Consider the following 16,679-nt stretch of genomic DNA (forward strand, 5'->3'; position numbering starts at 1 on the left):
CTTTTAGTTACTAGGCCATAGAGTGTGTCGGTGCGCTACACCAAGGGCCAATCAAGATAGTGACAAACGGGTAAATGAATGTTGATTGTTATAATTGATGTTATAAATTGTAATAAGTCTATTAATTTTTTCTTACCATAGTATCTAAGACAAGAATTTACTTTCCAATTGAAGAAAAAAAGAATTGTACCCGCCTGGCCGAAATCATGAAGAAGATTCGAAAGTATATATATGCATGACCACACATTTAAATTTGGTGACTATGTAAGATTAGGCAAGTTAAATAACGTTTCTTGATATCAATATGCATGAAGGGTATGGAATCCCCATGAATCTATTTCGGATTGAATTTTTCCATTTCAAATCCAATTATATATTAGCAAATTAATCAGAGCCATTGCCATCGATAAAAAATTCTAGACGAAGAAGATCGATCAGAGAGACCAATTACAACATCATGGGTCATTGCTCAGCAGTCTTTCTCAACTGTATGCTTCTTGTCTTGTTTTTATCACACCGCATTGTGGGAATAGCACGTCCGGATCGACTCAGCCGTGCTGCCTTGGCCAGGCAAGAGGCGGACAGAGTCCACAGCCTCCCCGGCCAGCCCAAGGTGGGGTTCAAGCAGTACGCAGGCTATGTCACGGTGAACAAGAGCCACGGGAGGGCACTGTTCTATTGGTTCTTCGAAGCCACTGACAAACCGGACGAGAAGCCGGTCCTCTTATGGCTCAATGGAGGTAAGTCTATAGGATCGGCTTTGTTCGGACTGCTCTATAGTCGAACCGATTAAGAGTATTTAGAAATGCATTTCCAAACCAAAATGCATAATAGAGCTCAAAGTATTCTGTTTGAAACCGATACTCGATGACAAAAATTGAATTGTGTCACTGCGATAAACCCGATTTCTCTTGTTCTTTTGTTGTATTCATCTATGCCCTTAGTTTAGACTTTAGCGAATGGTCACATTCTAATACCGATTGGGGGGAAAAAGAAATGATTAATAATTGAGTACGGTCCCAGCAGAAAGCAGAATTTGGTCCCACATTTTTTATGAGGAATGAACTAGATCGTACGATTTGTCAATGGCAATATACAATGATCAACTGGTATTGATAAGGTCGATTTTTACTAACTTGATTTGATTTGATATGTCTCGTTTTCATCCATAACATCATTTATTCATCGAATAGGACGAAGTTTGGTTCTTTTGCACATGTAATGCTGCTTATGTTTTCTATGGCTTAATAATTGATCGTGCAGAAATGAAAATTTCCGAGGATCGACAGTTAAATAAGCGGACAATTCGAAAAGGGATTAAATTTAATCGCGATTAAATTGAATCGTGTGGTCTGTCTGGTTGTTGCAATGTCAGGTCCAGGATGCTCGTCAATTGGATATGGAGAAGCAGCCGAGCTTGGGCCGTTTTTCCCTCAAAAGCATCAGCCCAAGCTCAAATTGAACCCCTACTCATGGAACAAAGGTAGTCCATTTATATGTACCTCAAAACAATTAGGAACTTATAATAGAAAATAGTATTATCAAGGTATAAGTATGCGTAGGAATAAATCTTTTGAAAGTAAAATAATTGCAGCCATAGCATAAGAAAATAATATAATTTCATATGCTATTTCGCACAATATTTAAATAATTATTAGCTATTATACAAATATAAAAATAATATATTTTTCATTTTTTTCATATTATAATATATTGCTAAGTACCTTCTGATTTTTTTTTTAAATTTCAAAGTATTTTAATTTATTAACTTTTATATACCGTTTAAAACTTACTATTAAAAATTAACAATATAAATAACTCAAAATATTGATATTTATAATATAATATGCCAGAAAATATTTTTAAAAGTTGGCTTCTTATAGGTAGCAAGGAAGAATTTCGTGTCTACGAACGGTTGACAATCTCACTCATTACAAATATGCGGGAGTTGCATCCCTTATTTTAATTAATATTGGGATGTTAATTAAAAAAAATGGGATGTTAAAATAAGAAATGGAAAGAAAAAAAGTGAAATAAAATTGAGTAATACATTCTAAAAATATTTTTATTTGTATAAGATAAATAAATATTTTAGTTTCTAATTTAGTAGTCGTTATACATTGTACTTATATTAGATACCAGCTAATTTATTAAGATGTGATCATTGGTGCAAGTTTCGGTATTTTGATTTGGGATAACTTCAAAAGATGATAGGGGTTTGAGAGAATCCTCTAGCGTAAATTAAATATTTATTGATGTCAATGATTATCTAAGCAAGCTCCAGTCTTGCAGTTGGGATAACTCCAATCAGTGGCAGTGATTTTAGAAGAACATTTATCATCAATTTATTAAGATTAAGAACTAAAGAGTAAAACTAGAATTATGAAAAGTCAAAAAGAATCCATCGAGCTCTATACTTTTATATTATTAATTTTTTATTAGGAAATACTTTACACAAAAGAAATTTTACAACTATATATTTTTAGTTCAGCAAACTTACAAAATAAGTAGTCGTCGCAAGAAGACTTTAACTTCTTCATTATAAAGTTGTAGCTCTAACATCAACGATTCTTTTTCTTTTTTTGGTAAAATAACATCAACAGTGAATTATGAAATATTAATAATTTATGATCGAAGAATTTTCAACATTACGGGCAAAAGGATAATCAATGGAATACAAGCTATTTCCTCATCCGACAGAGTTTCCCCCTTACATACTCTCAAGAAAAAAACAATTATTTAAAAATCAGTAGCATGATGCTGAGTTAGTTCACATGAAAATTTAAGGTGTAGTCATTTTTTGGTGCAATCATTTTTTGAGATCATTGAATCACAATCATTAATGAATAGATAAATAATTAAGACTAATCATCCAATAATAAAAGGTGATTGGTGCGATCATCTTTTTATATCAATGATTACAATCGCTAATGAATAGATAAATAAATAATATTAATCATCCAAAGTTTAAAAAGTGATTGCACCTGACATTACCCCCATAGAATCTTCATTCTTTCTTTGTTGTCTCAAGTTAACTCCTGAAGTTCTCTGAATCGCCTTGTGCAATCATTTTTTGAATAGTTGGATCGCAATCATTAACAAGGACAAAATTAAATAATTGATCAATTAACGGTACAAAATTTGATGGCATTATACAATGATTGTACCATAGAAATTCCCAGATTGTCTACCCCTTAAACTGTTTGCTAAATTGCTAAATTTGGACAATCTACACCTTAGTAAAATGAAATCTTACCCTATGCTGATGACGATATGCTGCTCTATCATGTTTAGGGGTAAATTGAAATGAAATCTCAAACTTGTGGGATGAATTAAAAGTAAATAACTTGTAGGGTGCGCTGTGATATAGAATTATAATCATAAAAAAAATTATGAAATTCACCCCCAATACTTTTGCATTGTTCAGCGGCCAATTTGCTGTTCCTGGAAGCACCTGTTGGAGTTGGGTTTTCTTACACGAACACAAGCAGAGACTTAAGTGAACTTGGGGACACAGTCACTGGTAAAGTATACATATAAACCATTCTAAAGCAATCCAGTGCTTGGCAATTAATACATCTTACTCATCTGATCAATCGTGTCTCGTTGTTATATCAGCCAAGGACTCGTACAGATTTCTCGTCAATTGGTTCCATCGGTTTCCACAGTTCAAGTCCCACGAGTTCTACATTTCTGGAGAGAGCTATGCCGGTACGTGTGCATGTTCGACTTCTTTGCTGACTGCTGTTTGTGGTAGCATATGCCAGCTGCCAACATGAATGCGTGACTGAATTTTGTGTTCCATGACGCTGTTGTAATTTTCTTCCAGGACATTATGTTCCGCAGCTCTCAGAAGTGATTTTCGACAAGAACAAGGTGGCTCGAAGAAAGAATTACATCAACCTCAAAGGATTCATCGTGAGCTTTCTTCTACCGCATCGTTAACCTCTACGAAGCTACAGATATCTATTCTGTGCAATATTGGTTTGCTTGCTTTAAGTCGTGCTTTCATTCTCTTATTTGCTTCCAACATATTAATTCGAGAATTTTCAGTCTTGTGAAGCCTAAAACATAAATCCCAGGTCCATACGTGCTAATAAAGTTAAACAACATTTGACGTATATCGTATTTTTTTTCACAACTTTATCTTTTGGTAGATAGGGAATGCGGCGATAGACGAAGAGGCAGATAATAGAGGCATGATCGATTATGCGTGGGACCATGCAGTGATTTCTGATAGCCTTTACGATGAACTCAAGGGCTGCAACTTTACCAGCCAAAATATATCTTCAGAATGCATTTCCTCAATGAACAAGTTCTACAGTAGCTACGAAGTCATCGACATATATAGCTTGTACACCCCAACATGTGTTACAGTTGGACGCCGCTTGGGCCAGTTCCGACCTCTCAATATTGGACGTGTTCCGAATCAAAACTTGGTTTCCAAATCCATGAGTCCGATTAAGGTTAGAAATCCGAACTTTTTGGCATACCATTGATTACCCTTATAATATTTCATTTATCCTATATTGCAAGTGACGAAATCCCAACTTATTGTTGTACTTCCAAATCCAAGCCGCTGTTTTTCAATAGAAAATCATTGCCTGCCACGCTCATACCAAGCGGCCATGGCTAATTTATCATTCCGAGCTAAAGAAAATTCATTTTGGTGACTAAATTATGTATCTGATTCTTCCTCTTAGATGGGCCAGCACGAAAAACTGGCAGGCTATGACCCTTGCTCAAGTGACTACTGTGAGCTCTACTTCAACCGTCCTGATGTTCAGGTTGCTCTGCACGCCAACACCACACGAATTCCGTACCCATGGACTCATTGCAGGCATGTTCTGTTTTTCATTTTCTCCTTAATTTTCCACCCACGTTAACCTGAAGTAATTTCTCGTAATATATGAAGACGTCACACTAATTGGTTACTTATACCCCTTCAACTCCTTGACTTACAACAGCGAAGTGATTATGTGGCAAGAAGCACCGCAATCAGTTCTTCCTGTTATTGAGAAGCTACGAGCTGCAGGACTTCGAATTTGGATCTATAGGTAAATATCACACGCAGCACTGACATCCTCCTTTGGATGACTGAATAGAATCCGAGTTTTGGTTTTTCCTCATTTCTTTATAAGTTCATGGACATGGAATTGATTTTGGGCAGTGGGGACACCGACGGAAGAGTACCGGTGACCAGCACAAGATACTCACTGAAGAAGCTCGGATTGAAAACTATTGAAGAATGGACTCCTTGGTATAACCACCAGCAGGTACTGGTTAATTGCTTCATCAAGTAACTTTCCACCCGCCAGCTTCTTCTAGATGAAATCATATACACCGCAATAATCCTTCTGTTATATTGCTGCTGGAAATTCTTCAATGGCTCGAAATTTGAGAGTTGGATTGATGCTAGGCTACATGGGTGATTTAAATCAAAATTTTTATGAACAGAACAATGATGTAATTAATTTGAACTGTCTGCGTTAGGTTGGGGGATGGGCCGAGATCTATGAGGGCTTGACGTTCGTGACAATTAGAAATGCGGGACACCAAGTGCCGACATTCTCACCCAAGAGTTCTCTCCAGCTGATCAGGCATTACTTGGCTAACAAGAAACTGCCTGCTTCTCCATTTTAGACTGTATTGATCAAATTAATCGAGTGGGATCTCAGTACATCATCCCAACAATTCTAGGCCGACGTTGGCATATTTTCAGTTCAGTTTCTCAGAATTTGGTGGTAGCGTTCGTAAAGCCTGCGCGCTTAATATTTTTGACAAGAATGTTCTGGTTTTTCTTTTTTGGGCCTCCTGCATTTAGATTATCTGCTGTCTTTCTCCATTTCTTTTTCTTGATTTTGAATAGAAAGACCAAACCGTTTTCATCAATAAATAGATGAACAGTAAGACAGTAAGATCAAAATATGTCACCGTTTAATAAATTTCTTTTTTTTGGTTTAACCCAAAAAAAAAACATAGGGCTAATGAAGGAGAAAATCTTACATGCAACGGAAGTACCATGTCACTTCAACCAATTGATTCCATAAACCAATAGAAAATTGACAAGTCGCCTCCATTGACTTGTCAATGCCGTCGAAGAAATGTTAATGGAGAAAGAGTCATATTGACACCGTTCAAAAGCATCTTGTTGGTGGGATCATAAATTTTTTGTTGACACATACAGAGCAAGTCCTATAGATCTTTCCTTTTCAGCTGCAAAAATTGGTATTTTGGTCGGGACAGTAGCTTTTTGGAGGGAGAAAATAAAGAGCGAGTACTAAGGTTGGCTGTGGTCCTATTATATGTTTCCAAAAATTAAATGAACATATGTAACAAAATATAATGGAATTTTACCTGCTTTGGTTCCTGTGAAGAGAGTCTGCATCCTCCAATTGCCCACTATGTTCCCGAGGTTTTATCCTTTTTTTAAAAAAAATTCTCAAGAATTATATATTTTCAAAGACGTGCATGAAATGTGCAGGGAAAAAAATTAACCATCAGGATGTAATTTGGAAATAATGATAACAGTTATGTTTAAGGTAAATTTCGAAATTAACTAAACAATGAAAGTTTGAAAAGAAAAAGGAGCAGTGGCACACCCCATTGCCTGTTGACATACAGGTCGCAGGTTCGATACCTAGTGGAACTATTCATGTTCATATATTAGTTCTTTATGATTTTTCTTTCATTGTATTATGCATTAGGCATCCTTTGTGATCGAAAAGAAAAAGGGAATGGCCCAACACATGCATGTTAGCCTTATCTTGACATATGATTTCCATCTTCAATCTAAGAATTAACTAATACTCCTATTATTCACTTAATTAAACTCTCTGGGCATGAGCATGATTTGATTGTAATGTGTCACCGAACATGTTATCCATCATCGTAGTTGCTGTCTGTCTATGCATTGATTCCACTTTCAAAAAAGGCCAAAAGACCATAACCTGGAACCAAACTGGCGTAAGCCGACTGTTCCTATGAAAATCCCTATCTTTATCGCAGGAAGGTTCCTGCAAAACGATAATCTAATCAAACCAGGCTCGTGCCCATTCTGTGTTGAAAGCCGAGAAAATAATTAAAATTTTGCCCCTTTTGATTTTTAGAATTTAGAATTAGTCCAAGTGTATTGTAATACGGTTGCTGCTATAGCGTCGGTTTTGCCTCATTGGTGACGGCTGAACTCTTGGGTCTTAAGCATGCTTGGTCACTAGTGATCCGTTTGTTTTCAGGGTTAAAATCACAAAAATTTTAACTTTAACTTCAACTCAACTCACTACACAACAAAAATACACATTTTCCAAGTCAAAAATTTTAACTTTAACTTTAACTCAACACACTACACAACATTTGTTTTTGTCCATAATCAAAATCAAAATTATTTTAACTCTGAAACCAAACGCACTGTTACTTCCGGAGAGTTGTTTTCGAGGTTGACTCGCTAGGTGTTCGGAGCCTTATTATAGATAGGCACGACTGTGCGTTGCTTCTTCAGTCCCTAGTATTCGAGATTAGAAATATCCTAACTATAGACTGGGAGGTGACCGTCCAACATGTTTTTAGGGAAGGGAATTGTTGCACTGATTGGCTGACTTAAACGGTTGATTCACTTCAACATGACACTCAGTTTCTTGTTTCGGTTCCTAATAGTTAACACGGGGCGGCCATATCCCAACTATGCTACTTTTAATTTCCAGTATTGGGCTTTCGCCCCATTCTACCGAAAAAATTTGTTAACTATATTGAATGAGTGAATCTATATAATATATAAACTTGATTTCAATCTAATAAATAGGGGGAAATAGTAAATGTCTTACTAATTCATATTTAATATATTATAATGAAAATTAATGATAACAATTTATTATTATGAGTAATAATAGTATAAGAGAAATGAGAAACTAAAAGTTCATTAGATAAATTATCAAAATCAATTATATTTATTCAAATTTACAAACACTTAATAATACATAAGAAAAATGCATAAGAAAATATAGAAATTCAAGTTTAAAAGTTCTACGATTACTATTCTTTTACCCAATAAAATTGAGGATTTTGACTTAACAAAATTCTTTAAAATTATTTTATTAGAAATTTCATTGATAATTGAAATGATAAATATGCACACGAATCTTTACTTATAGTTCTCAAATTAAATATTTATTATTATAATATTGAAGTTTTTACGCTATATATCTCATGATTTTATCATTTTCTCAAATCTATCTCATACTTTAAAAATTACCAAAACAGGTTATGATTTACATCTTGTTCCAAATCCATCACGACATCAATTTGTTCATCAATGAAACGAAAGTGAGACCAAAATTTGTCCTATGGTTTTAATTGTTTTTTCAAATCTATCCCATTGTTTTAATTTTTTTTCTCAAATCTATCACGAACAAAGAGCCACAGTAGCAAGGATGGACCGACTTTCATTCCATGTCAGCAACACCATTAAATGTTGACAGATAAATTAACGCCATGATAGATTTGGAACCAAATATAAACTATGGATTTTTCTAGATAATTTTTAAACCATATGATAGATTTGAAAAACAGGTGAAACCATGTGATATCTAGCGTAAAAACCCTTATAATATTACCATATTCAAATCCGTAGGGAAAAAAGAAGAAGAAGAAGAAGAAGAATTGTAATGTTTCACAAACTTGATCTCTAATCTATTTCAATTATTATTCTCATACTTAATTTATTATTATGAAAATTTTTGAACAAAATCCGTGCAAAGCGCGGTTTCAACAACCTAGTCTTATAATAGTCATGATTTCCTCAATTAAGACATTCTTTTAACAATAGTGTCATCTAGCATGGAATAAATACCATATCCCTACATAAGATATATGTCATTATTCGAAAAATATGAGTTAGTGGTGAGAAGATTGTTTGTTGTTGTTAATTGCAAAACTTATAAAGTACAATACTAGGTCAGATAACTCCATTTTTCGGTTAAAATGGAGGCCCATGAGTACGGGCAGTCCCATTGATAGGGCATAAAACTTCCTAAATAAAGCAATTTCTATGCTTCAAAGTCGATTTATTTTCCAAATTCTTTCCTCTCGCACAGTTACATACGGTATACCCCAATATTCCCATGAAAAAATGAAATAGGCTCCAACCAAAAGCCACCAAGTCCAAACAATAATAGATACTTCTGTAATTCTTTTGGTTTTGAATTCACATATGGATTATTTTAAATTGGATCTAACACAATAAACCCTGATTTTGTTCTGATCTCACAGTGATGAAGCGAAAAAAAAATAAAATTCTTGTAAGTTTCAATACTAATTATTCCTAAAAGGACTGAAATGCCCCTACTTTTACATCTAGTTAATTTATAGAAATTTTATTGAAGTAGGAAAGAGAGGAGGACCATCGACAGGGGCGGTTCTGGCCCCCGTGCCACAGCATATGATTTTTGTTTTTTTCATTTCCAGAAAACTAAGCTTCAAGAGAATAGTGGTTTGATCACTTCAAAAGTAATTGCAACGTATATACAAGTAAATTATATTACTTAAATTTGTAGTAAAGTAGCTCAATATTAAATAAATTATACTTATTTTAAGAAATTATTTGAGATAAATTACTTAAATTATTAGTTTAAAGTAAATTGCATGGATTTCAAAGAGTTTTTACTTATACCGTAATAAATTACAACGGTTTTGAGAGAATTTTGCTTAAACTTTTTGGTAAACTATGTACGGTATCACTACTTTTCGCGATTTGACCGTAAAATCTCCAACAACCACAAATTAAAGGGATGAGTCCAGATTTGGTCCTCCTCCAATTCCGATTGGCTCCAGGTCCTACCATGCACACGCTAGAGAATACTTCCATAAATTTGCACTAAGCACATTGTTGACCAGCTTAGACCGGTTCAGTAAGGGATTAAACCGGGCGGGAATTTTTTCCCACTTGAATGCGACACCACACCAAAAGCTACTATCATAAATATCAGTATCAATATCATCAATTCAATATCAGATATCAGATATTAAAATTAAATTAAATTTAAAATTATTAAATCTTAAGTATAACTAAAACTCTTGTTCTATGGGGACACTGTCAAGCTATAATTCTTTTGTATTTTTTATTGTGTCAAACAATAGATTATAACCAAAGGTGTCAAACAACACGTTCCCCCTTCTTTTCATTTCCAACTTTTCTTTTCTCATTTTTAAAATCAACCCACAAAATTTTGATTCTTTTTCATTTTCATCCATTCTTTTTATTTTTTCTTGCATTCACCCAAATAATTTAAAAATTAACATGTCTTATCTATCAATCAGCTATAACATTTTGCATTTCTTTATTATGTCAAACAATATATCATAACCACAGGTGTCAAATAAGACATTCCATCTTCTTTCCATTTCCAACTTTTTCTTTTCTCATTTTAAAAATCAATCTACAAACTTTTGATTCTTTTTCATTTTTATCCATTCTTTTTCATTTTTCTTACGTTCACCCAAATAATTTAAAAATTAGCATGTCTTAGCTATCAACCATCAATCAATACAATTGATTAAAACATATCACATTCTCACCAATCCTATAAAAGTGAAGCAAACTATCGTTGTGTCAGTTACTCGCTTTTTTTTTACAATATTGTGCACAACTTGTCTCTATAAAATTAACGAAAATTTTAAGATAAAGTTAATTTTATTGCATTGTTCGAATATTTCTCGACGTAATATCTATAGTTCTAATCAATCCCTCAATTTTGTCATCTATCTTCACTTTTCTGTTTCAACAAAACGTTAATATTCTTATCAAATTATATATACTTTCAATAACATTTTAGCCAATAAAATTATAGATCTCGGCTAATCAATATTAGAAAAATATAGACAATACAATAAAATTAGTCAATTTTATTTGATGTATTGATAAACTCAAGTATCCATTTCTTCTCCCTCTTCTCCGTAAAGTTTTATTCCTTGTTAAGTTTTTTGATGATGTGTCGTAATAATTTCTTTCCAAGCAATAGATAAACTTCTCTTGCAATCATATTTTATCTTCCTATTTTCTTATAATAAGTTTCTGTTAATAATCATATTGTAATTATCGTATTAATTTACAAATTTTGATAATCTTTTCGTCATTATGGTATTAATTTAAAAAAAATTTATAACATTTTCAGCCTATATAACAAGTCCTAACAAATTATAATAATTTTCTTCTTATCAAAGACATTGGATAAAAATTTTCTTACATTTTAGTATCCCAAATGTAAATAGATTGAGCAAAATAACTTAATGAAATAAAGAAAAAAAAACCTATTAAAAATAAAATTTGGATAGAAGATAAAAGGATATTAGTTTTTTGGTTTGTGTTATAATAATTAATGAACATGCCTTATAAGAAGTCTAAAATTTTACTAACAATTAAGAGTTTATGACTTTACTTATGCTATTACCATATATTGAGGTCATGTGTTATATTGAGCATTAGCTAAATTAGACTACAATCGTAATCCTACGGCAATGCGCAACACTTTCCCCTAGTTAATTAAATTTTATTAAATTAAACCAACGACTATTACTCGTCTATAGAGTGGAGAGGGCGAGTAAGACCATAATTGACACAGGCGGATCTCTTTTCAATATTTTTATGATAGATTTTTTTTATCACCACTTAATATCTGAAAGTCCAATGAGTTCTACTAATTCAGGGTTGAGTCAAGTGGGTGCACTAAGGGATAAAACTCTTTCGATCATGAATTTTTTCTATTTATAAGATTAAAACTTGAGACCTTATTTAGATGGAAGACACACTGAAATACGAACCAACCCAAAATGTACTTTCTGATGAATAAGCTTAAAAAAAAAAAGCGAGAGAGAAAGAGGTATTAGAGCATCTGTTGTGGGCGTCTTGGCTCGTGGACCCTACACAGGCGGGGACGTCCCACTGCAGAAGGCTTCAATTGGAGCCTGCCACACGCGGCAGCAGATGCTGCAAAAAGCAAGTTTTTTTTTAAAGGACGACCCCATCTATATGTATATATAATATTTTTTAAAAAAATAAGTGGATTCCACAAGTAATTATTATTTGGGACTCACTATTGTAAGGGGGAGTGCCTTTTTCTGGCTAGTGCCAATTCTTTGACGCGGCTCTTACGTGACATCTAGTGGGGCTCCCAAAATAGCAAATGGGACTCCCTGTTGCGGATGCTCTTAGGGATGCCAACAATGCAAATACCGCATTGATACTACAAGAATTATATATGGACTGCCATCTAAAATCACACACCATATCCGTAGTAGTTTCAAAAACTTATAACCATACAATTTCAACACTGTATCTTCACTAGACCGCTGTGATTTTCACAATTACATATCATATACATACTATAATCATTTGGTGTGGTTATGCTTATGTGGTGCAATTATTTTCGACAACAGGCGTGGTTTTTAAGCCTCAGCCCCGACTTGGAATTCAATTAGTCCTTGTTTAATTACCTAGGACCCAATTGGATTGGAATCGCCACTATACCGTTTATTTGGCCGGTGAGTCACCTAGATCAACTAAAGGTTCAAGATACTGACCACATAAGTATTTGAATTTGACTTGGTCTTTGAATACTTGTGAATATTGGCCTGAATGTATGGCTCATTTATTTTTATGAATATTGGCCTGAATGTGTAGCCCATTTATTTTTTATATGAAGATATGGCCTATTTCTTATTCATTTGGCAAGAATGTGTGACCCATTTTTAGAGTCGACATGTATAATTTCTATATAAGCTTGTGGATTGTGCAGAATTTGCAATTTGTAATTTATTTATACATTTGCAACTAAGGCCATGACCCTAGATTAAACAACTCAACTTTAAAATAAAACGCTTTAAGGCCCGTTTAGTTTGATGAAATGATTTTAGAATCATAATTTTGATTTTAACTATACCCACTACACAACAAAAACACACGTTTCCCAAGTCAAATTTATAATACCATCTCATTTGTCCTTTTCCACAATCAAAATCAAAATCAAAATCAAAATTACTTTAATTCTGAAATCAAACGCACTCTTAGAAACTGATAGGATCCCATGAGGGTACCGAAAAAACGAGTTATTAGTTTGCTAAAAAATCCCCCGAACTCATTTCTCTTGTTCAAAGTTCGAGTCAAAGTATATTTCTCTAACCTAGGTCTCGAAAAGATGAAAATGGGCCTAAAACCCATAATCTAGAAAGATTCTAAGTATATTTCCCAGTACACCTTTTATTCACAATTTACCTAATTCCTATCCAATTTTTATTAACAAGGCCATATAAATGATGATTAGGCCAATTAATCCCCAAAAATCTACAAAAATTGTCTTAATTCCCTCAAGGTCAACTTGACCTTCAATTCGGATCCTAGGACTCGATTAGTGGGTTTATTACTCTTAATCCCCATAATTCATGTCAATTTACATGATTAACCATTTTTAATCAATTTACACACAAAATTGGGATTTTTTTTTATCCAATTAGGTCAAGTGATTGACTTTAACTTGTTCAAGGGACCCTGCATCCTAATGACCCATCCTCAAGGTCAGAAAGACCTTTCTAAGATTGGTTTTAGAATTAAGTAGAGTTGAGTTTTAATTTTAATTGATTTGTAATGATTGTACTGTTGAATTATGAGAAAAAGTATGAAAAAGTAATGAATAGTTGAGATAATTTAGTATTAAAAATTGAATTGAATGATAAAAAAATTGAAGAAAATGGAAAAGTAATAATTGTGTTGTTGATTTTTGTTATGTAGTGAATAGAGTTAAAAGTTAGAGTTAAAATTTTAAAAACATAACTCACAAACCAAACAGAGTGTTCCCTTAGTCCAATATGGTTGAGCCAAGTGTATGTGATTATTACAAATTAATACAACAATTTCACAGTTCGACCGATTTTAACTCAATTATTCACACAAAAATTCGGCCATATACACAAGAATGGTCATTTATGCTAATCAAGCCTAGGGACATCCAATTAGACTCAATTAGACTCTAACTCCTTCGACCGAAACACTAATTAGGTCAATTTTCACCTAAATTAATCTAATTACTCCTAATTAGACTCTAATTAAGTAAAATCGGATCTAATTGGGCACTATACCCACTCGGCCACATTTTCATCAAAACAATTAAAGGCTCCATTCATCAATTGGAGAAAAAAATCAAAATAATTGGTCATACTTAGGCCTTATTACACAAGGAAGTTGGCTAATTAACACAATTAGACCATAATCAAGCCTAGTTGACCTCTAAATCAACCAATTGACTCTTGGATCAACTCAGCAAAAAAATTTCAGCATGCTTAAGAGATCAATTTTAAGCTAACTAAGGTCAGTTGAACCTAATTAAGCCAAATCTCGAGAAATAAGTTGATAACCCCTAATTAAGCCTAATCAAGCCACAAATCATCAAATTGACTCATATAAGCCTAATTTACTAAAAATTAAAGAACGTACAAAAGTTCAATTTCATGCTAATTTTGATTAGTTAAGCAAATTCAAGCCTAATTATTCGCAACCAAGTTCATAATTAGTCTAACTACACACAATTTGAGCCAAATTAAACCTAATTGATTACAATTTGGACGAAATCACCACATGACCAGAATGTATCCGTAAGTAATTAATCACGATTAAGCCGAATTAGAACCTAATTCGCATACCACTACTCAATTAGTCCTATGGGGCTTTAATCATATGCAATCAAGGCATTTTTAGCGTTCTTTAACTAATCCTATTGTATATACACGTAATAGACATCCTAATCATATTCTAGTACATCCTATCAACATGATATTAGGCGTTTCTTCATCTAGCCTATGATCAATCATCATAAAAATAACCGAAAATCCTTATTTTTAGGAGATATTTACATAGGGGGAGTATCAAAGAAAAGAAGTGAGCCCACCCAAACCCGAACCAAAGGGGTCGGATTCGAAGTCGACCAACCTCTGGTCTAGTGGGTTTAACCTCGCTCTTCCACAAATCTTCAGGAAAATGGGCTCCATTTGACTAGATTGGGGCTTAATCAGGTTTTTCCTTACTAATTATGGAAGACCTATGCTTAATTTAGAAATTTTGGGTCATTAATTTGGCAGAACCTCCGCACATGAAGTTGACCAAAAATCGTTTCTTCAAGAAATAACCATCTATTTCTAGAAAAAGGAGAGTCTGGGACCATTTTGCAAATAACGAAAGCTCAAGGGCGAAAAGAAAGATTTTTTTAAAAAATTTTCAGGGGTCGGACTAGTGCCAGCTAGCCATCCGGATGAGGATGGCCAGTTGGCCCTTGGGTGCGGTTACTAACTGCGCCCAAGGTCCCGAGCGCAGGTAGTGACCACGTCCCCATCCTAAATTTCACATTTATGTAGAAGTCGGTTCAACTACTTCGAGCTGAACTGGTTTTGTCGAGAGTAATAATGTGTCCGCCCTCAAACTTGTTTAAAAATTTCATTTGTACCATTATTGGGATTTTAGAGCACACTTGAGCGGAGAAGAATTATCAAAAAAATCCTCAGGTCCAAAAAATAGTTTCTGATTGAAAAACACCTCGACATGAATATTTATCGCGACGTGAGAACACCGATTTCTCCATCTCAAACCCTTTCCCTACTGAATAAATTATATAAATCAAAGGGTTTTAATCAGAGAAAATTAATGTGCCTTTTTTTGTTAAATATACGAGTATATTAGGGTTTAAAAACAAAGTCTCCGAAGGGTGGGCGACACGTTTCACAATTCCTTTTACACGCGCTCCCCCGGAGAATAAAATCTTACCTATTAACCCGTATTGTTTTAAAAATAGACACTCAAGGTTGAAATTAAGTACTTAGCACTCGAGAACTTATCTTTTTACTCTCGAAAGTCTATCTTTTGATGTGCGTTCCCTAGATGCTTTTATCTGCTCTCAAATCCGATGTGCTCCCCAAATGTTAGGCCTAGCCCAGACCGGAACGAGATTATTACAATTATCAGTGAATATGCTTTTCAATCTACGCCACTACCACATGTGTGAAGTGTGATACAAGAAACCAAAGTTTATGCATACAAATATATATACTTGTGTTGAGGGACGGAGCCAGAAATTATATTTAAGGTGAGCAAATGAGACTTTTCTAATGTTTGCTAGGACTTGCAATAAAATTTTGGGGGTAAAATTTATTACAAGTTGCCGGCCGGATCTTTATTAGCTCCGTCCCTGCATGTGTTTTATACGATACAGAGTCTAAATTTTTCTAATATATGACACTGTGTCAACATAATTGGTGCTAAGGTATTGGGAAAATTTTATGGTAGAACATAAATGGATTAAACTTCAAATTTTATATAAATAAAATACATAGAAAATAGATTGAGTAATTAAAACAGTGACCAATTAAAAGTAAAGATTTTGTACAGCATAAAATTTTTATATCTCCTAATTATCGAGAATTTATGAAACTTTAATAGACTACTTTTATATGAAGTTAGTGTTAATATTTATAAATCATCCTATAAATTAATGTGTACTTACTATATTATTGATCAGAGGAACTTCTTTGGCCCATGACATCATGCAGGATTTTTTTCCCCCAAGTTTTCTATTTATAAGGTGGAAAAAGAAATATAGCAATTTCTTTTTAAATGTGATTTTTCTTGACAGTGTTAGCCCAAAGTAACG

General features: G+C 33.7%; 1 protein-coding gene across 1 annotated transcript; it reads left to right on the forward strand.

Moving 5' to 3' along the window:
• Positions 1-442: 442 nt before the first annotated feature.
• On the forward strand, positions 443-5,845 carry LOC116194450 (serine carboxypeptidase-like 34). Its single transcript, XM_031523255.1, has 10 exons — positions 443-740; positions 1,376-1,483; positions 3,428-3,523; positions 3,619-3,711; positions 3,830-3,918; positions 4,158-4,466; positions 4,704-4,840; positions 4,968-5,057; positions 5,171-5,276; positions 5,494-5,845. Exons 1-10 carry the CDS (start codon positions 458-460, stop codon positions 5,641-5,643), a joined length of 1,461 nt encoding a protein of 486 aa, XP_031379115.1. The 5' UTR covers positions 443-457; the 3' UTR covers positions 5,644-5,845.
• The last annotated feature ends 10,834 nt before the right edge of the window (positions 5,846-16,679 follow it).

The sequence above is a fragment of the Punica granatum genome, chromosome 2, assembly GCF_007655135.1.
Source record: "Punica granatum isolate Tunisia-2019 chromosome 2, ASM765513v2, whole genome shotgun sequence".
In the NCBI taxonomy this organism is placed as follows: Eukaryota; Viridiplantae; Streptophyta; class Magnoliopsida; order Myrtales; family Lythraceae; genus Punica; species Punica granatum.

Excerpts from the sequence above, each read along its gene's own strand:
- LOC116194450 (XM_031523255.1), top strand. The coding sequence starts at position 458 with ATGGGTCATTGCTCAGCAGTCTTTCTCAACTGTATGCTTCTTGTCTTG. Across the intron at positions 741-1,375 it reads CCTCTTATGGCTCAATGGAG|GTCCAGGATGCTCGTCAATT; the intron begins GTAAGTCTATAG and ends TTGCAATGTCAG. Across the intron at positions 4,841-4,967 it reads TACCCATGGACTCATTGCAG|CGAAGTGATTATGTGGCAAG; the intron begins GCATGTTCTGTT and ends GACTTACAACAG.